The sequence below is a fragment of the Anomalospiza imberbis genome, chromosome 3 (genome assembly GCF_031753505.1).
Source record: "Anomalospiza imberbis isolate Cuckoo-Finch-1a 21T00152 chromosome 3, ASM3175350v1, whole genome shotgun sequence".
NCBI classification, from domain to species: Eukaryota; Metazoa; Chordata; class Aves; order Passeriformes; family Viduidae; genus Anomalospiza; species Anomalospiza imberbis.
Genome location: NC_089683.1, coordinates 40,024,082 through 40,046,795, shown reverse-complemented (window position 1 = coordinate 40,046,795; position 22,714 = coordinate 40,024,082). Strand labels below are relative to the sequence as shown.

The 22,714-nt window shown below is 36.1% G+C and overlaps 1 protein-coding gene across 7 annotated transcripts in view; it reads right to left on the bottom strand.

Annotated features, from left to right (window-relative positions):
* KLHL32 (kelch like family member 32) overlaps positions 1-22,714 on the bottom strand; it is a 121,651-nt gene that overhangs the window by 79,573 nt on the left and 19,364 nt on the right. For 5 of the 7 annotated variants that reach the window (XR_010997138.1, XM_068184098.1, XM_068184103.1 and 2 more), the window contains 2 exons: positions 16,180-16,262; positions 13,485-13,665 (listed from right to left, as the gene is read on the bottom strand). Coding sequence is in view for 6 of the 7 variants with exons in the window: in XM_068184098.1 (XP_068040199.1) it covers positions 13,485-13,665; positions 16,180-16,202 (204 nt within the window). In the remaining variant the exon portion in view is untranslated. The remainder of the gene's footprint in view (positions 1-13,484; positions 13,666-16,179; positions 16,263-22,714) is intronic. The other 2 variants (XM_068184101.1, XM_068184102.1) reach the window with 1 other exon arrangement.

Sequence of the window (22,714 nt, the reverse complement as noted above, 5' to 3'; positions counted from 1 at the left end):
AGTCAGGCAGCACTGCAGCAACATATATGGACTCCTTCACAACATACCACTTCAGGAACAGATACGTGGGTAACAGATACACAAGATGTGTGTCAAAATCCCCAAAATACAAATTGCTCACTGTCACAATGGTGACATATAAATTGCTCCTTGCCTTTGAGTCATTTTCTTACTTACTCAGGTGTTCCATATCCATGACAGTTATGAGCTTTTCCTCATTTGTACACATCAACTTTACAGCCATGTCAGTCATAGCAAACGATCACAAAACAACTTAACCAAGCTGTATGTATTTTAAACAAGCAAATTTTGTCAGTGAATTCCACATATCTTAGTGGCCTTTTAAGGCAAGAAACAGAATCAAAAAATATGCAGTGTCAGAAGACAGGTAAATTATGTAAAATGAACAAATGGTTATGCTTTATGCTGTTAAAAAGACAGCACTGTGACTGAAATCATAAGTAACTACCTGCTGTGACCTGAGGCTTTCAAGAAACACCCTCCCTTCTATGTAAAGCAGTACATGGTACCAGCACATAGCAATAACTTCTACAATATCTCAAAGTTCCCTCAAGCAAGATTGTGAAGAGACATTCATCACTTTCCATTTTTATTTGATTCAACTTTAAATGCAACATTCAAAAGAAATGTAAGCTTTCAAAAACAGGCAAGTAAACTGAGCTTGCTACAGCAACCTACAGTAACTCCAAGAGTAACATTTCCTCCCTCTGATTTCTCAAACACTGCCTCGGTAACAACCAGCAACCCTAGATCCAAGTCCACTATAACACAAAACAAACATTTGGAACTTCCCACCAAAGCATAGCCCTGACCTACACAAATTCTTGCTCAACCACAGACTTAGCTGCACAATAATAATGTCCTGGGATAGAATTACCCAGGAAATTTAGAATTACCTCCACATAGCAAATTAATTGCTAAAGAACTTGCCAATGAAGTCAACAAGGTTTTCCTTAGCTATTCAACTTGTTGCATTGAATTTTCTAATTAACATGATCTAGCATTGTTTTACTCTCAAAAGAGATGATTTGTCATCTCAAAATTTTTGTCTCCATAATTAAACAATACTAATTTGAGTTCTTTAAAAATTATTTTAAAATAGATAGGCATCTTCATTAAGGGCAGTATTTTATTGAAATTCACTTCCCACATCATATGAGGAATGCATTTAATTCTACATTCACCTCTTCCATAGCCTTTTCTTTATGGGAAATTGATTGCACTTCTCATTTCAGGCATCAGAAAAGCTATGAAGAAAGTAAGCCAAACTTTGGAGATCTCAGATCAATTTCCCACACTGTTCAGGAACTCAGTTATGATGTGATACCTCAAGATTGTTTCCATTTCACATGTAACTTTAGGCCTGTGACAAATCTTACTGGCATCAATGATCTTTTGATCAATCGCACATTCTTTCTGATTTGGGACCTCAGTTTATCTGTCACTTGGGCTACAAAGTGTCCAGTCCTGACATAAACTTTTCTATTTGGGCTATAAACTTTTTCAGGCCAAAACATTACAGTTTGCAGTTTGCATTAAAAATAGCAATTCCCTGTTCATGTAACAGCAGTATTAAATAAATAAATAAATAATTATCTATTTAATCTACTTTGTTCTATTACTCCTGAAATAACCTTTGGGTGTCCTTAGCTTCATGTTCTTATTCTTCATTACATAAGCCATGTAATTTTTCCTTTGCTGTTTTCACCTATCACAACCAAAAAGAATACATTCAGAATCTATGAACAGGAGTTAAAATACTGCTTTCACAGACGGCCATGCCCACATCAAATATCAACTATGCTCTAGTTGTGCAATGTATACTTATCTGAATAACCAATTTAATACGTGAATGTTTCTTTACAGCATGTAAAAATGTGCCTTGTTCTTCTTATAACTAGCTTTGTTTCCCTCCCAATTCAAGCCTGTCTATCCTAAATCAATCATCAGCCAATCAGCCATGTCCTCTAGAGTCTCTTGAACACTGAAAAACATATCCATCAATACCAGTCGCATGAAATATGATTAAGAGGCTCATTACACAATTCTTCTGAAAAAGGTTCTATATAAATTCACAGAGAAAATGTCACATAACATCAGTCACTGATAACTGAGCCTACAGTAATTCATCTGCTCTATGAAATTTACCTAAATATTGGTTTTTAAGCATTTGTCAAGCAACTAAAATGAATCCCATGAAATGGAAAGGTCAGCTATCATTCATAGTTTAAGGGAATATATAGTTAAAGAAATAAAACTGAGCAGGAAAAAATACAACTTTATGCACAGTATTCAAGTGTAACATATTACCATTAGTAAAACAAATTCCACTGAACCTTTGGAGTTTCTTTTAGTACATCAGTGTCAGACAGTCTTACATAATTACACGGCCCCAAAGAGCTTACCAAATCAAGGATATATACAAGGCACTTGTTATGTCATGCTCTGGATACAAAAAGATCTACCTTTCTTGGTATCTTTCAAAATAAGTAATGAGAATTGCAATAAGGAACTACCTTACTGTTTAGAGAACCTAAGGATGTGAGATTTTTTTTCCTGTTTGTATATTGGACATTCCATCAAGAACAAAGTGATTTTTCTTGGTTGTAACAAGGCATGGGGTCTTTATTCCTACTCAAAATAAAAATTTCAAGATTAAAAAAAAAACAAAAACAAAAAAGAAAACAACCCCCCCCAAAAACAACAACACAAAAAACCCAAAAAAAATCTCAAATAAAGCAAAAAAAAATCCCCAAAAATGTGTTGCTAGCAAGTTCTATCCTTGATTGAACCTTCATCAAGCATAATTCATGTTTTGATAGTCAGAGTTTAACAGTGTAATGTGCCTTCCCCAAAGCTCTGCTTAGGTACACAAACCTAATTTAAGCCACATGGAAAAAGGAACTCTGTAGCACGCTACTTGTAATGAGTTGCTGCATCATCACTAAAAAGACTCATATTCAAAATGTAAGTAGTGCCATAAAAACAAAATAATTCTACAGTTTCAATATGCAACTCTGTATCAGAATAAAAAACCACACAAAACTGTGAACTATTACAGATACAGTAAAGTTATTAGTTCCAATATTTCAAAATGAATAAGTCACCACAGGTGGTCCTGAATATCAAGATTATTGTTTATTTTAAGGCAGATGCAAGAAAACTGAATTGCAAGGACACTGCTGTGAAAAGCACTGCATAAAACTCCAATAATGTTAGTCTGTCCTAACAATAGGCACCCATAAGCAGGCTTGCCTTTTGGAGAATAAAGAAAGCAGCATAACTAAAACCAGATTTTTTTGCCAGCATTTCCAGTCAAGCACAGAAAAGTATGAGTCACATTTGCAAATTTTGGCTTAAATTGGTTTAATGCTTCCCAGTGAATGCATAAGCCTATTGTTCATGTCCTTTGATGATTTTAACAAGTGATATCAAAAGCAAGCCCAGAATAAAATTGCAATAAAAGTCACTTAGCTCTTGAACTAGCATTTCAACTACCACAATACATTTAATTCAGGAAGGCAAAGCTTCTTGTGATTTTTTCCCCCTCCAAGGAAAAACCATGATCCAAACTCAGACACCTTTAAGGAACTCCATTTTAAAAACATACTTCCTACAATACCATTAAGACAAGTGTCCCACCTTAGTGTATGCAGACCCTAATGCAACAGTTGTACAGCAAGGCTTAATCTAACAGAACTGTAGTAACAATCTTAGTTGTTATTATAATTACCTCTCTAAGAAGCCATTTATATAATGGGATGTGAATATCATCAGACACTGACATTCACATGTTCCAAGCAATAGCAAACTATGGCAATTACTTCTGTTCTGCATGGTAACTGCAAAAGCATACTTGTTATGTGAGAAGTCTAATGCTGAAATTTTAAATGGCTCATTTTATGAAAGTTTGCATTAGATATCTTTCCTATCAGGCCCATTTTATGAGAGTTTGAACTAGATAACCTTCCTGTCATTTAAAATAATTCTATTTTCCATTATGATTCTAAATCTTGTTTTCCATTAAGAATATAGTGCAATTTTGCTAAAGTACCATCCTTAATTCCCACCAACATATTTATTAAACTCTTCTATATAAAGACCAAGTAATAAAACCAGCTTACTGACTAATTTTTTTTTTGTTTTTTTTCATACCCTTCTACTGATAAAAGCTAAAAAAGTAAACAAACACTAACAATTTGCAAAATAAAAGAAGAATGACTTGACTAACCAAGCTTGTGTTAATGTTGCAGTCATTTGTCACAGTAGTTTTCATCATCAGCTAAGCTCTACCCTCCATCAGCTATTTCCTTTGGAAAAAAATACCTCTATAAAATCATCTCTTCACTTTATTTTTAGTTGTCTGCACTTGACCATGCTCATTTATCCTTTGTCTTTTCCTTCAACTCTAACAAACAAACCCCTGGCACTGGAAGGGCAGGTTATTTCATCAGTAGCTAAGAATGTTCTACATGTCTAAGGAGATGGTAATTTGATGTATGCATACATACACACACAAACTTGTGTTCTATACATATAGAAATAATGGATGCAACCTAATGGTGAGGAGTATGTTATGCTGGGCTGTAACAATCACTTTTTCACAATATGGAGTCACAAAAAAACTTTTAACAGAAGCCTTTAAATGCTTAGAAGGCAAACTAGGCAAGAGAGAAAAGAGGAGAGATCTTTGCCTGGGTAAGTGACTGAATACATATAACAGTGAACAAGGAAAGATGGGACAGTTTTCACAGGGAGTGATGATTCCTGTGGAGCAACTCATGTTTAACATATGCAGAACAGTTCTGGAAAAGGGCAAGGGCAGTGCAGGTAGAAAGTCCATTGAGGCAAAGCTATGCAAAATAGTAAAGGCATGGATAATGTGATAAACTGTAAAAGGATTGCATGGAATAGACAGACGGCTTCTAAAATGGCAATTATAAAAATAAACATATGAGCTTAATAAGAAATCATCCCAGTCCTCAGCAACAAAAATGAAAAAAAAAATTTAAAAATATAACCAAATCTTAGAAATTTTTTTTTGCAAGAGACAAAAACCACAAATCAATCCTATGCCCAAACAGAAATTTACACCTTGCCTACTGCATGCAATTCCCTTAGCCTCATTTCACAAAACATACACCAGAACTGTCAAAACTTTGGAAAAGGGCAAGAAGCTTCCTCAAGCATCCTGCACAGCTTCCTTTTAAATAGCATCTGATTAAGACAGAAGTTTCCAGCCTGGAAGAGAGATGACTGAGTGACATGAGAAGAGCCAATGGTTATCTTTTCCAGCAGAAGAAGTAGAAGAAATCAAATTAAACTGGTAGAAACCAGATTGACTATAAACAAAAGCAGATCTTCATACAACAGGCAGTTGGCCACCCTGTAAGCTGGATGAGAAATCTTACACAGACCCAAAGGGAAAGAAGATAAAAGCTAAGAAGAAAGACATATTAAGGATTGTTGAATAGACAGGAACACACTGCTCTGAAATGTCCCTGAGATGAAAACAGTTGGAGAATTCTCTGAAACACATCACATACACTTACCCTGGATTTACTCTTTTTCACCAGACATCACAAACAGTTACTGCTAAAGCAAGCAGCCAATGATCCAACTCAGTGGCTGTTCTTATTGCTCTCACCTAAGGTTGCTAAGGGCATCTCTCTCCTTTGAGGTATTACCTATCAGGTAGCAGATTGAGAGGCATTTTGATCAATTCGGACACACATTAGGTCATTCAGCGAGAGTGGATTGGGATTAGAGAAGTTTTTGATGTCTAAAGTTTGCAAACTGGCTGGCGCAGGCAGACTAACTCCTGCCAAAGACAAGCAACCAGCAGCACTTCACAAAGCTGTTCAGGACAGTCAAATGCAAAGGTTCCACAGCTTAAACCCAGCCTTCCACAAGATTCACTGCCTACAGTGACATGAATTCAGTTTGCCAATATTATATTTCAGTCTACTAAAATGAAGGTGCTAAAAGGATGTAAAACAATGGCACTGTTGACAATGAAGCAACTGAAGAATTTATTTAAAGAAAGGTATCTCATCTAAACTTAAAACAAGCATGTTGTGCAACACGAAAGCCAGAACTTCATTGTAATGGGCTTCATATACAAACAAAGGAGACTGGAACACTCCCTGAGGGGGTATCCAGAAGAAAACCAGCTATTTAAAGAATGTTAAAAAATTCTAACACATCTCTGTCTCTTTTGTTGGATACTTCTCATGTTATCAAAATAGTATGTGGGTACTAGTCACTGAAGCTTAAAGTGATATGCTGCCCAAATAATTCCCTCGGGTATTTTCAGCTTCACTACACCCACAGAATAGTTTTATTTTTCCCGAGGTTGTGTAGGAAGATACTGACAGAGACTACAAGATATACAAGAGCATCTACTGCATCCAGCAATGTTCTGAAACACAACTTTCCCACCAGGCTATAGAGACTGAGAAGAACACAGGTACAAAATGCTTCTCTGCCACAGGCCTGCCCCAGTAAATTGGTTTTCATGGGCAAACACTAAGCCACATAGAAACGGAGCTGAGCCCAGCCCAAACTCAGAATACTTATTATGGCAGTACGGCAAAATTGAACTGAGGTAGCCTGAAGCAAGCAAAGAAGACAGTAAAGAAAATGGACAACCAGAGGAACATGGCTGTAATGACTCCTTTCTCTCCTGGTTTTAAACTAAGAGAATGCATCAATCCAGTAGCCAAACACCACACGTTGTTAGCACACTAATCTGAGACAGTCAACCACAGCCTGCTGTGGCCTATCTCACTAACTGCAGAGTTGATTTTGCCATATACAACCATGGTGCACACACTTACCATACAGGCACTTCAAAAAAGGAAAAGAAAAAAAAACCCAAGATGATACCACAGCATATTGTCTACCGTCCAACACCGACAGAATTTTAATTAATTAATGAGCTATGAGAATGGCAACATAAACATATTTACACAGGCAGAATAACAACTGTTGGGAATTTAAATACAGAATTCAGAAAAGAGAATATTCTTGTAGATGTTTTTGTTAGCACCAACACTGCTGAGCTGTGGGAATTCTGTCTGCAGCAAAGAGAAATTGCTTCAGAGCCTCACAGAATAAAAATTCATTAAATACAAAGATAAGGATGAACAAAATAAAATAACTAAGATACATTTCCCTTTTTTTTCATTTCAAAAGAATATTATTTATTTAGAAAGCTTTAAAAATTCGCAAACCATTTTTGTATATACTCCAAAAGTAAATTCCAAAAGAGTTTGTTCAGATGAACATTACACAAGACACCTCACACCTGTCCATGCCATATTACTTCTAATGCTTTAATTAAGTAAAACAATTTAAGTGTCTATATTAAGCAATATTTTGAGAAATGAAGAAATGTGCAGCTTTCTTGATACTTAACTGGAACTGGATTACTGAATAATTAATAGTAGCATTCTAACTTGTATTTAAACTTTTATACTATCTTAGTAAATTAACTCAATTTTTTCCAGGCCTCCTCCTATTTTAGACAAGTTCTGTTTTTTTTTTTTTTTCTAATGAGAAGCAAGCAGCACTGAGTTCTCACTCTCAACAGGTGGCATATAAGTAACAAGAAGTAACATGCTGACAAAACAAGACAGATCCAAGACCTCCCTGGACAGCCCATTCCAGTGCTATGCTTACCCCAATGTAAAGTTTTCCTCAGGTTGTGGTGAAACTTCTCTTATTTAAATTTATGGCCATTGCTGATTATCCTGTTTTCCAGGAAGGGAGTTCAGGAGCAGCCATACCTATCCATATGTGGCTTGGGGCTAGGGAAGGACTGCAAGTAGAACTACTGTTTGTTCGGAAGAACAGAGCTGATTTGGCCCAATGGGAAGAGCTTACATTTTTAAAGGTTATCTGGAAAGACAATTACTAAGTAGCATCACTTTCAGGGTATGACAGAAAGGAAGATACTGTTTTTTTTAGCAGACACATAGCAATGTGTGTACTAAACTATTGAAAGACAATATCACATTACACTGCAAAAGCAGCAGGTAACCCTGTTTTTCAGAACTAGGTCTTTAGATCTATCTCTAAGACATATCAGGGAGAGCTTTTTCCTCTTTATGATTAATATAACAAGACTTCGAAAGCTATTTGCATCAATCACCTTTTCAGTCCTCCGGGATTGGTTTGTAAAAATTAATCCCCTAACCTTATGATAAAACAATGCAATATACTGTAAAATATGAACAATCAGCAATATTGTGGTCAAAGGAGGAAACACTCTGACAATGGGTAGGAAAGAGAGCACAAAAAACCCCTGAGAAGAAACTGCTTAAGAATCAGCTGTGGCAGTTAGTAGTACAAAGTCTGTATGCAAAATTATTATCAACTAGTTCATTCTAGATAGGAAAAATTCTTCTAAGAATTGAGCATGCTCCTAGTGGAAAAAGAATCAGAATATTATTGACATTTTAAAATCTATTCCAGATAATTGATATAATTGTTCGTCTAAATTAGATGGAAAATCTGCATCTATTTGAGAAAGATCAAAGTCCTGCAACTAAAAACCCACTCAAATGAAAAGTAGGGAAGAAGAAGAGTTTTTCTGACTGGAAAACCAATGCATTTTGTAGAAGAAAATCTTGAGGTTATATAATCACCTGCCAACACTGTAAATGCCTACTAATGAAGTCATGCAGTAACATTTCATTTTGCTCCCAGAGGGGAAAAAAGCAGAGGAATCTTTTAATTGGAAATGACTTAGCTTGCTAGAGCTATCACAGTTACACATATTAACTCAACTGCCTTGTCTCAGTGCAATAAATTGAGACAAATGGCAAATCACAGCACGTCAATATGGACAAGTTTGCCTAAAATGATGTTTCTTGCTTTAAAAAGAACACATAAAAATACAGATGTTTACTATTCTTTATAGTAGTCTTTTAGAGTATGAAGATAACTACTATATTCCTTAGGACATTTTGAAAGAAGGGGTACTTCAGGAGCAGAAAACAAATTAAAACTCCTAATTTTCAAGTGTCTAATCTTGCAGTTTTATTCCATATAAAGAGTCCTTGTATCAAATTCTCTAAGGGATTTTTTTTCATAAAGAGAAAACCCATAAAATTCTGGTGTACAAATGTAACAAACTTCCAAACCAGGAGTTATTCTTAGGATTTAAACTTCGATGTTTCTGCTCAGCTGAAACTGTGAGACTAACTATACCAATAGGAAGAATGGAAGGCCTGTTGGTACCCTAGAAGGCTGGCCTTTAAGTATTTTGCTGAAGCTCAGGTCTCTGGCTTGTCTTAGGAAAGCAAAAGATTTTACTCCAAACTATAATCTCAAAGAAAATTTGATAAGGAAATTTCTGGCCTTCTCTGTCCACTCTTCCTCACATAAGTGGCTCCAGTTGCCCCAGTCTGTAAAATGACTCACATTTAGTTATCTTTCTAAAGCATTAACAAGTTTTCTTTCTAGTAAAAGAAAGTCATAAGTATCAATTTCTAAGAAAATACGTTGCTCAAGAAAACATTACAATTTAAGAAGTAGATCCATCTGAATCAAAGTAGACATGGAACAAAACTGCAGAAAACTATACAAAGCCTCCATAGAAAGCAAACATCAGTCTTTTGAAGAAGCTGTTTTACAATAGTGGCAAAAAAAGGAAAAACAAACTATTCACTCTGATAGAGCCCTGCATAGAATTGAATATATATTCGGAGACCTGGAAAAAAGACTGTAATGGACCGATGCCGGCTGGATGCCAGGCACCCACCAAAGCTGTTTTCTCAGTCCCTTCCACAAATGGACAGGGGAGACAAAATATAATGAAGTGTTCATGAGTTAAGGAACAGGAGAGATCACTCAGCAAATACTGTCATGGGCAAAATGGACTCAAATTGGGAATATAAATAGAATTCATTACTAACAAAATCAGAACAGGATAGTGAGAAGTAAAATAAACCTTAAAAAGAACTCCCATGTACCTCTTCCTCCTTCTCAGCTCTCCCTCCTCCCCCAGCAGTGCATGGAGACAGAGAATGTGGGTTATGGTCAGTTCATCACCAGTGGTTTTTCCCACTGCTAAGGGAGAGGAGTCCTTCCCCTACTGCACCATGGGGCCCCTCCAAGAGGAGAGAGTTTCCCATGAACTTCTCCAGTCTGAGTCCATCCCACAGGCAACAGTTCTCCACAAACTGCTGCCATGTGGGTCACTCTTCCACAGGGTACAGTCCTTCAAGGACAGGCTGCTCCAGCCTGGGCTCCCATGAGGGCCACAAGTCTATCAGGAAACCTCCAGCATGGGCTTCTCTCTCCATGGATCCCTGCCAGGATTCAGCTCCAGCACAGGTTTCCCAGGGTTTCACAGACTTCTTTCAGGCATCCACCTGCTCTGGCTAGGGTATCTTCCATGGGCTGCAAGTGGATCTCTGTGTCCTCATGGACCTCCATGGGCTGCAGGGGCACAGCTGCCTCACCATGGTCTTCACCATAGGCTGCAGGGGAACATCAGCTCCAGCACTCGGAGCACCTCTTGTCTCTCCTTCTGCACTCACCTTGGTGTCTGTACAGTTGTTCCTCTCCCACGTTCTCACCCTGCTCTTCTCTGGCCACAATTTCATGTGTACAACAAGTTTTTTCCCCCTTCTTAACAGATTACAGAGGTGCTAATATCATCACCTGCTTGCTCCAGCCTTGGCTGCCAATGGGTCCATCCTTATAAGTTTCACATGGCAATGAGCTCCTCATGAATGACTTTAGGTTTAGAAAATCTGAAAGTTTCATCTAAGAATTCCTCCAGGGAAAAAAATAAGGCTAAAAATTATATGATATTAACAGCTATTCTCCTTTATCATCCTCTGGAAATGCCTCTTTCTTTTCACCAACTCTAAAATTAAGCTTGATTTATTCTTCTAAGTCTTAGAAAAAGAATACCCAAGTAGCTCAAATTAGGTAAAATCCCCCTAGATATAAAAAGATTCATAATCTCAGGATAAACACAAAATATTATTACTTTTTAATCAACGCTTGCTTTTTCTAAATTATTAGAATCAGGAACATAGTGTAACTTTCTTGCCACCCTCCTCCAGAATATAGATCTTACTTCACAATATTCTAAAAAATATTTTTGCCTATTAATAAAAAACCTGTTTGCCCGATTTCAGAAAGCACAGGTTCCATATTTATAGCTGATACCTAAAGTCTGAAGAATACATTCTACCAAAGCATAAGAGTATTGAGGCAGACCAAATTACTCAATGCTGCATAAAGCATTCTCTCAACACCTTTTAAATAGAAAATATTTATGTAGTAAAAATGACCATTAAGATTTTAATTTGCAGTTATTGTCCTGTAACTCAAGTTACTCAGCTGGAAAGTTGAGTAACTTGAGTTATTGGACAGTAACTTGCCCAGTTACTGGACAAGCAACTCAACTGGAAATAATAGGATAAACCACAGTGCCCCAAATCTCAACATCAATCAATAAGTGACCAAAGTAGAAGTGTGCTCCTACCACACTGCTGGAACACTGGGCATGATATTTCTGTGCACAGGGTACAATGAGCTCTGGAAAGAGTGTCACAGGTGCAGATGATATGGCACCCTTATGAAAATATTTCAACCAAACCAGAACAACAGGCACTATATCTATCATTGGCAGTTGCTACAAGTAGAAAGGTCCAGACTCCCTCTCTGTGCATGGGGGTGAAAGAAAATAAAAATGCAAAGCAATCTCTGTTACAGCAGGGGATCATGATGAAGCAACATCAGCACCCATGGCAGTACAAACTATGCTGTAGCAGAACCCATAAGCATGCAGATAAACTCAAAAAATGAGCAATCAATTGGCTCAACACCATCACAGCAAAAGTCACATCAAGGTTAATAACATTTCTTAAATACATAGAATAAATTAAGTCTAAATTCTAACCAAAAGTGAGAGAGAGTTGACAGGAAGATAAAAACCCTGCTCAGGTAATCAGAGATATAGAGAAGTTGTCATACACTGTATTACTATTGTAACAAGACAAAAAGATCCCCATAAAGAAGTTCATCACACTACAATTACTGTGTAGACAAAATAGTTAATAATTTTACTTTGTTAGAGAAAATAGATCTTTAAATTAATTTCAACTTTAGTCTCTGATTAACAACAGGATGACTCACACTTAAAAATACCAGTCAACTACAGAGCTATAGATGGTCCAACATTTTGAGTGGGCACATTGTAATGAAGGTTAGTAGAATTGCCTTACATGAAGGATACTTTTCCTATGAGCAAATACGATTTTTCAGTTACTCCAATTCTAGATTGGAATTAGACTGGAATTGCCTGAATCAGATTTCCCAGGGGATATTTTTTTTTACATCCTGGAAACACTTGTTTATGAAAGTAAGTTTTATCACATTTAAGAAATTACTATGGCTTCCTCTTTGAGAGCAACCATTTACATCAAAAATCATTTACAGACAAAAATCCAACCTCAAGTTGAAATAAATTGCATTTATCATGGTATCATAGAATGGCTTGGGTTGAAAGGGTAAAGATCACCTAGTTTCAAAGGCGCTGCCAAGGACACCTCTCACTAGACCAGGTTGCTTGGAGTCCCATCCAACCTGGCCTTGAGAACTTCCAGGGATGGGGCAGCAACATGTTCTCGGGACAACCTGTTCCAGTGCCTCACCAGCCTCACAGCAAAGATTAAATTTAAACTCCCTCACCCCATACTTCCATACTCTAATCACAGAATCATAGAACATGCTGACTTGGAAGGGGGCCATCAGGACCATCAAGTCCAACTCCTCGCCTTGCAAAGGACACCCCAAGAGTCACACCACATGTCCAGGGGTATTGTCCAAATGCTTCTTGGACTCTGTTAGGTGTGGTGCTGTGACCATTTCCCTGGGGACCCTGTTTCAGTGCCTAACCACCCTCTGAGTGAAAAACTTTTCCTGATATCCAGCCTAAATGTCCCCTGACTCAGCTTCATGCAGTTTCCTTGAGTCCTATCACTGGTCATCAGAGAGGGTATCAGTGCCTGCCCCTTTGCTTCCCCTCATGAGGATGTTGACAACCACAGTGAGATCTTCCCTCAGTCTCCTCTTCACCATCTTCTAATCACAACTCTCATATGTTCTACGAAAATTTCTACTTACTGAAATATCTTCCACTTTTTCACTTTACTGGGGCATTAAATTCATAGAAAGACGTACACTGCCTATCTCTGTTGGGGAACAGAGGGAGGGGAAGACTTACCATAAATAATTATTTCAAAAATCTGATTTATGTTCTTAACATTTCTTTCCTATGGATATTTAATGTTGCATACTCTACCAAGTGTGCAATAACCTTCATTTTCCAAAGGCTCAAACTTAAATCTTGTTCAATATGATATCTATAATCATCTCCATCCTGCACAATGATAATTTTAATATTATTATATAAAGAGAAAAATCTTGGGACTTACTCGGAAGTAGTCACTGCAGGCTGCCAGGACTGCTTTATGTGCGTGGAATTTCTGCTCTTCAGCAATAAGGGTAATATCACAAAGTATGCCATCACTTCTTTGTTGGTTCAGAGCTGCCAGGACAGCATCGTTGTGGGAGCTAGACTGACAAAGCCTCTGACCTGTCAGCATTTCCTGAACACTGAGAGGGGAAAGGGGAAAGATTCTGTCAAAAAAAAAACCATGTACAAAACAAGCACATTCTGTCAGGAATACAGAACAACTTTTTTTAAGACAAGATAGTTTGATAATTCTTGGAAAGCAAAAAAGCAATGAACCCTGTGAGGCAAAAATCTTTACACACCATAGACATCAGAAGAAAAGCTCAATGTAACAAAGCATTATGAAAACTGATTATATACTCAAATTTAAAAACCTCAATGGTTGTGATTTCTCATTTCATGTACCACAAGTCAGCTGAACTCACAGGATTAATTCATTTGAGGACTGAATGAGAACAATAGAAGGCTTAGGTCAATGGACCATCCGAAAATTTTAAGTGGTTCAAACTGAAGCACTGATGAAAAGGAGGGTATATGTACATATGCAGAAGTTCTACTAAAAAGAATGATGCCTCATAGTCTCAGGTGGCCTGTTTAAATCTGATGCCAAGTTACTGAATGTTTTCAGACCACTTCAGGCTATTAATATTTATTAAATGCTTTGGTGTTTTTTTGATTGTCTGTTTTGTGTTGGGGGAAGGGAGAAGTTGTTTGCTCAATTTTAAAATGCCAAGGCCTCCTCCACCTCTGAATATTTCCATGTATGAAGTGCATATAATCCAGTCTAGGACTGTCTGATTGCAGCTTCCTTTTTTTGCATCAGAAGGAAGAGACAAGATAACTGTTGATGCAAATGGAAACAAATCAAAACATATCAGCAAATCCTCTTTGGTACAAAACAATGCAATTGATTTGAGCTCTGTGAGACTACCAATTTAAATTGCCAGAGAATCCACCTATGTGTTTATAGAAGGTGAGTTTACAGAGAGTTGTCCCAGTATAAATGAAAGTGAATTTTTTTTAAAGGTGTGAATAACCCATCATCTTTCCAGCACAATCATGTCATTCACTGCGTACATGTACTATGCAGCAGCTGTGTGGCTGCAATACTCTCCTTTCTCTGCCCATCCTACGCCTGCACCTCAGGCACCTGTACCGTAAAGTACTGCAGACCTGCCTTGCAGACTGTTTGCTCTAATCTAACCTTTTAGAAAGGCAACAACTAAAACATTACTTCTAGAAGAAGGCTGGCCAAAGAGAAATAACACAGGAACAGAGTGTATCTGAATTTTACTGCCTCTCTGACAGTTTAGGTTTCACATATGGACATGCCCTACATACATTTCAAAAGGACTCATTCAAATTATTCTTTTTTCTTAAGCTGTTCTGTTTGTGGAGCCCAACTCATATTCTAAATGACAGTTATCAAGAAATCTAACTTGCTAAACACCAGAGAATTATTTTTAACAGTTATTTCTCTTCTGTAATTTCTATAGCAAAGTGACTAAAACTAGGGCAAATATAATACATTAACTATACCCTGAAATGGTTTCTCTTTACTTCTGTTTTTATCAGCCTCTCTCCAAGTGTGGTAAATCAAGACCTTCATTCCTCTTGCTTTTTTCATCATCATCCAGAGGACTATTTCATTCAATAGAGAACATATCTGGGATTTTAAACTGAGTTCTATCATAATCTATTTTTCAATTCAGTGACTAAAGTGAAAAATCAATTGCCTGTAACCCTTGTGCTAATAACATATGAAGAATGCATATATATGAAAGGCAATTTAACTGGAATTTATGAATGAAAATACATAGAATAATTAAACATAACATGACTGATTATTTGTAGTGATATTGTCAGTTGATAAATTCAATAGCTATAAAAGCAAGCAAGTTCTGATTCTCTTCTGCTGCAGAAACATAGCAGGGAAGAGGGAACAGAACAGGAATGATAAGGTGTCCCAGTCATATCACAGAGTTTTCTGAGCTCCCAGATCAGCATGTTAGCTACTATGTAAAACAGAACCACCAGCATACCACACTACTGCAAAGTTCTGCAGAAAACCAATTCAGTTAATAAATTCTGCAGAGTGTTCTGTCTGAAAGAACCGTGTTCTGCTCCCAGAAAGTAATTAAATTATAAATGACAAATTCTCTATTGCATGAATGGGCAGTACAAACAAATGAGGAAGGCTACATTGGGAAAGAGACAGAAGGGAAGGCAGAAAGATGAATTTGAAGAGAACCTTGGAAGACATTTCACATAACTGGAAAAGTAATATGTCCCAAACAGTGAAACACTACACAGACCCAAAAGTATCACCAGCCACCATTTCAGATGCATAAATGTAAAATTCCAGTTGCTTCCACAATCAAAATTTCCAAGTATCAACTAAGGCATAAATAAGATAAAGTATGAAGAGACTGTGGGCCTCCAATCAATCCCAGGCACAGTCTTCCTTGCTTGAGATAAGAAGCAACAACAAGGTAATATTTTGCAGATTATAACAAGGATATATATTTAATAATGTGAATTCCTATCTAATGAACAAAATCATTAGTTTTACTTTTTTCTACGTTTTTAACTAAATCTTTGGTAAACATCACCCTAAATGTTAATAACTTCCTACACACTACCAAGTACTATACCTCAGGCACCTCTCAGATGGCATCCTTCAGTCTTCTGAATATCAAAATTTATAATCCTCTAGGGAAAGTTGTGAGTGTTCCAGCTAGAAAAAGAGAACAGAGAGGAACATTAAAATTCAAAGCATACCTAGCCTCAGCCTTAAAGATCAATACTTTCATGATGTGCAATTCAAAAACAACTTTCACTGTCTAGATTTGAGTACAGTCTGCAAGTGGCCCTTCCTCTAGTCTTTTTTAGAGATTCACACTCTGCCATCTGAATATCCTGCATCTACTGCCCTTGAGGAATGCTTTCCACAAACTCAGGAACACATATAATTTCAAAAAAGCTGAAGAATACTAAGGAGGAAAGTAACGTACCAAAAATCCTTCAATAGGAAGAGCAAGCCAAAGGCATGTATTAGTGTTTGCTTACTTCCCAGAATACCACACTGTTTTTATGTTCAATGATCCTAAGGGTCTTTTCCAACCTAAAGGACTCTCTGATGCTATAATCATTCTGGCAAATATAAGCAGTATAGTACAATCATTTTTATAAACATAACAGCTTTTTTTAAGGCAAAATACTGAAGTTACCATATCAATAAACACAGAACAGCTGAAGTGTCCTAAGACTAAGTTATTGAAAACAGGGTTGTACAGCAAATTTTTAACTGGTGTAGCAGCCAGCACAGCTGACAAGACATTTCAACTTCATATGAGAATTATAAAAGAAAAAATAGGTTTTAACTGAATAGTCAAAAGAGAAAAGTACAATACTTTGCTTATTTAAACCATGTGTGGTTGTCTAATGTAACTCAGTTGAAGTAAGACATTTCAGCAAAATCTGAAGAATGGAAAGATTTCCATATTTTTCTCTCTTTTCCAAAAAGACTGCAATTCTGAGCAGATGGGTGAGGTCATAAAGAACTTATGCTGATGATTCAGTGGGATACTAAGCAAATGGGTATGCAGTGCTTTCCAATGGTGGTTTCAGAACATTTCACTCTCTCCATCAATGATCACCATTCTAGTTCTATTAAACAATTCACCTTATCCTTCAAGAGACAGAAAAACACAGCATATTAAGTTGGTATTATCAACTAAGGAAGCAAAAACACTCCTGATCAATGTACCTGCTCTTGCATATACCCATAGGTCAATACTGATATCTGCCTTTCAGAGATGCTACACCATCCAGAGACTTGTAGAGAACAAATTCAACCTTTCTCAGAACTTTAAGAGGTCCAAACTCTCTGGCCCACACACAGAAGAAAAAAAAAAAAAAAAAAAAAAAAAAAAAAAAAAAAAACCCAAACAAAAAAAAAAAAAAAAAAAAAACAAAAAAAACCAACAAACGCCTACAAGCAGCAGTGAGAGCAGGGGAAGGATGAAAAGCAGGGAAAAACATTCCTTCTACAATAATTAAGGCATATGCATCAAAGAATTAACAAAATATTCAAACAGTCCCACACTGCATTTAGTGATTTTACAATAACAAACCAATTTTCTCTAAACTTCAGCACTCCTCCTTTCTCTTCTAAAGCTCAGGCACTGCATGCCTCACCTAAATTACACCATGTACACAAGTGTGTAAATCATTAAATCAATACTGCACTGATTTTATTTAGCCATACAGAATTGAGTCAGCTCAACATTTTTAATAAAAGGAAATTTGAAAGCATAATTTATCCTTACTGAAGAAAAAGAATTAAGGAGGCACTTCCACCTGTTGTATATGAATGCTGTGCCAGAACAGTTCTAAAATTATTTGCACCAAGATTTTATTTCTATTTTAGACAACTGGATACATTATATAAACTGTGATTGGTACCTGAGGAAACTCTTTGCATTAGAATGTTTAAGACATACTATTGTCTTTCTATTTAACTACTTTAAGTAATCAAATTGGTTTAAAAGATTAGTTTATAAACTTAAGGATAAGACTTTTGGTTTAAATGGAAAACTTTAAATCCACCTAAATCCTTCTGTTATTGTGAAATACTCCTTAATGCTGGAAATTAACAGGAAACATATAGGCCAGACAGAAAATGCTCATTACATCCTAGGTTTGAGATACATGCTAAAATTGCCAAAACCCTTTTTTAAAAAATAATATTTCACTCTTAGTGATTTTGTGATGAAAAATAATTCCCAATACTATAGTATTTTACAACTAAAATATATTTTCTTATTGCTCCATTAGTTTTTTCACATCCTAGAAAAGTGCTAAAATTAAAAATTTGCAAATGAATAAAACTAGTAATGATCCAGCTAGCACTGGAAGAACATCATATTTTGGTAGAGAATGGTGCACCATTCCTAAATGGAAAAAATACCCACAACAGGGTTTCCTTACGTAAACACAGTGTATCTAAGGATTCCAAAGGTAAGCCATTCAAAAGATATCACACTGTCCATGCAAACGATTATGACAAACTAATACACCAAAACACTGTTTGCTCTGTTTGGCTGATGAAATGTCAGTCTTTCTATATATATTTTTGTTGCAGTCTTATGACACAGCAAAATAAACAGTAGGTTTTTGCACTCAAAGGAAATCTTGGAATGAAGAGGCACTCTGCTGCATCCATTGCACACTGTTAGGATATGCCACTTCTTTAATCTAAATCACCAGTAGAGTTCAGGAATTATTTGTTCAAAGATTAGTAAAAAAAAAAAAGCATTTACATAGGCAGTATTTCTTCCTTTATTTTAATTGGATATAACACTGGTTTGGAAATATTAGACAAAGTATTTTAGTATCCAAAAATATTGGCAGAAAGCATGTGCCCTTTTCCAGAAAAAGTCTCATTCATTTAAATTGATCTTGAGAAGCCAATGCCATGTTCCTAGTTTACACAGAATGCATGAGGTATTGAAAGAATTTCAGTTACACCTTTTCTCATCCTTTTGGTGGGTTTACTTGGGGGGATTTATTTGTTTTTCTTGTGTCATTTAGAAACAAACTGAAAGCAAGAACATATTTCTGATTAATTCTTGAAAATACAAACCACCAGAATATGGAGTAGATTAAGGGGGGAAGGGTGTAGATCAAAATAAAATTCATATTCAATCTACTTTCTGAAAATAACTTAAATGTCCCAAAATTCACTATTTCCTCCCCCTTGATGTAACAAGCTTTTTTTTAGTTCACATACCTGTTTTTACAGAGTTGCCCAAACCATAGTCCAGATCATCACAAAACTTACTCTGTTGCATAAACAGACTCTGTATTTAATACTGGGTACCTAAGAAACATTTTTTCCACCCTAATTATGCTTCCTTTGTCTTGCAAACTAGTAAAAATGTATATTCATAATGGAAATTACCATCTATTAATAATGCCTGAAATCATGCAGGTTTTCTACATAATTCAAACTTATATGAAATAATTACTACCTTGGTGGTTTCATCATTAATTTTCCCAATTGCTCTAAGTAAATAAGAACGGAGTTACAATCAACTTCAGTGTGAACTCACTTACAGAACATGATATAAGCATTGCTTCTGTTAGGTCAAAAATGAAGTTATTTAAAAATCCTGATTTTAAATGTGTTCTTAATACAAAAATAAAATAGCATTGGATAAAAAGCTTGTACTCTCTTCTTTACTAAGGTAATTACTTCTTAGGCAGGAGTTACTAAACTATCCCACTCCCATACCTTGAGTCCCAGCCTAGATTTAGGGGAAAGCACGAGTTCTATTACCTATGTAGGAGTCAGAAAAACCCCACTTGACTGCCTCCACGGTTCTAGGTAATACACTGTGCTGTGGTGGGAGAGGTGAGACTCTGCCCTCCTCAGATATTTGGCAAGACTCACTAATAAAAAAGTGAGAAAAACCAAAGTGAAACACAGACAACTACCAGTTCACAGAGTGCAGCTTAATACAAGATTGAAGAGATACTAAAAGATGCTTTTTTAGACAGAAGAAATGTTCTCTTACAAACATGGCCAGGATCAGAACTCCTTTAAAAGACAGGGTGGAAAATTACAGAGCATTTGATGTTTTTTATCCCATAAAGAAACCAGCTTAACCATGAAAAGCTGCAACACAAAATTTAAGCTAAATATCTTTCAAACTGTTCACTGATATGCAGGCAGCCAACACACATAAATCTTCACTGCAGCCAGATGCAATCTCTGCCCTTGTGATGATCCACATTTGGAGAGAGGTAGAAGAGCCAAGAACCCTTGGGGATGTCTCCAAGGAGCCACTGCTTCGCTCCTCACAACGGCCCCTGCTGCTTCAGAGGCACTCCCAGAGTGAGAGGAGACTGATCTGCCTCTCTGGGGAGATCTGTTACACATCTCTTAATACAGGATGCAGTGAGACTTTGGGAGCTGCAGAGTCCTTTACACTGGGACCACTTAAGGCACCTTTCACCTAGTTGATCACAAATAAAGTAGCTGATCTGTTTACCACTAAACTTCACAGAATGGTACTGCATTAGTTAAGTACTGCTCTGCCTTTAAAGTCCTCCAATGCATGAAGAGCCCTCTAATATCTTCTTTAAATTTTTACTTTGAATTGGGAAAGCTACTAATTTATCAATTACCATATTACTTAAAACAATGCTGCTTATCAAAAATATTTTTCAAATAATTAATTTTAACTCACTCCAACCATGTAGCCAAACTCTGAGTATTTAAGCACAGATTTTAATCTCATTTCTCATAGGTAGCTTTTAGTTACAATCTGAGACTTCATTTCACTTGTCAGTAACCATAAAAAGCTGTTGATTCATAAAACTTCACATTAAATGTGGGGTTTTTTAAATTTCTCTGGGTACAGATAATGTATTTTTTCAGATAGCAATATTTCATTTTGATCTATTTACTAACATTTTCAATTATGACTGTTGTTATGTTGGAAAACAGTAACTCAAAATTACATTAAATTTGCTGTGTGTCAAATTATTTTACATAGAAATTTATTAAAATTCACATGCTCAAGAACTGGTTAAAAAGACTGAAAATAGTGAATATATAAATCATTTAAAAGATACTTTGCATTTTCAAGCAGTTATCTTTAATTAGTTATCTTCTTTCCCTCAAGTCACTCCTTTTCCAAGTGTGTATTTTAAGTATTGAAAAACACTTCCACTTAAACCCACACCACATCAAGCTGGATGCATGGACAAACTGAAGGGATCGTGAGCTCTTTCTTGCAAAAAACTAAAATTTTGAACCAACTGGATAAGTTGAAAAGATAAATCATTTGTATGCAATGAAATGCTATTTTCACTTTGACAGCTCCAAATATCTGGTTAAAATCTGGCCTTTTTAAAAAGAAGAAAATACAACATGGAAAGCTAACAGAAGTACACTATATTAACTTCATTCCAGAATGGCATCATAGCGCATCCTGAGAGAGGCTGCCATGGATACAGAACTAGACCATTAAGACTTACCCATGGCAGTCTTCTATTCTAGCTTTGCTCCTTATTCACAGAAGCTTCTGCTTCTGCCTGTGGTTTTAGTAAGTCAAAATAAATCATCCTTTCAAGGTATACTTCACCTTCTCTCAAAGTAAGAGTCTCTTCAGAAAAAAAACTATGAGTTTTTAATTCACAGAAAATAAAAGACAACACTATCTTCTACTTTTTTAAACACATTTTGCCAAATTAATTTGTCAAAAGGAAAACACTTGCAAACAGATTTAAAGTTTGACTGCAAACCTGCTCTTCCGAGTATATGAACATCCATATCCCACATGCCTGGGAGACAACACTTTTTCCTCTTTTCATTGAGATCTTTGAGAATTGAAATATTTTTCTCATTCCATAAAAAACGTTCAAGAATGTCAAGTGTGAGAAAAATTCTGCCACTACCCAATGTTGTCAGTGAAATCATCACCCAGCTCAAACACAAGTTGGTCAACTAATTTAGTGCCTCAATACAGTGAATTTCAAGAAAAAGCTTTCATAGTACTGAAAAACCTCTTAGATTTAATGTAAATTACAAATTAAGGGAATAAAAAAATTGAAAACCAGGACTTGTTTGGGAAAACAGAAGTCAGTCAAAACACCTCAAGAAAAAATTCAGCAAAATAAATATTAAAAAACCCACAAAAAATTCAAACTGTTACAGTCTTCTGATTAATTACAAAGTCTTTTCTTGTGAGACTGGAATGGTCATTGCTATCTTCAGGCTATCAGCTACAGTCAATTAGAATAATGAGGTATATTTTCTATTACTACCAAATTACCATCTGACTTTACAGAATAATTAAGATCTTAAACCATAAAAATATAAAATGAACTAACAGGGCTAAAGGCTGTATGAGTAGAACAACATCTTTATGCCTTTATATCTTCTTTGTGGCATTATATTTTCTACATATCTCCATATATCAGCTTTCAGAAGATTTTTTTTCTGAATATACATTCAGATAAAATAAAAAGCCAGGCTCGTGGTCATCTGTGTCACTTAAGGCATATTTTATCTAAACTATCACCTGAGAAAGAGGTTGTTGCATTCCAGTGATAAAACCATAGATAATCATGTAACCCAACTGGAAACTACACAGATGAAGTCAGATGATTTTGAAG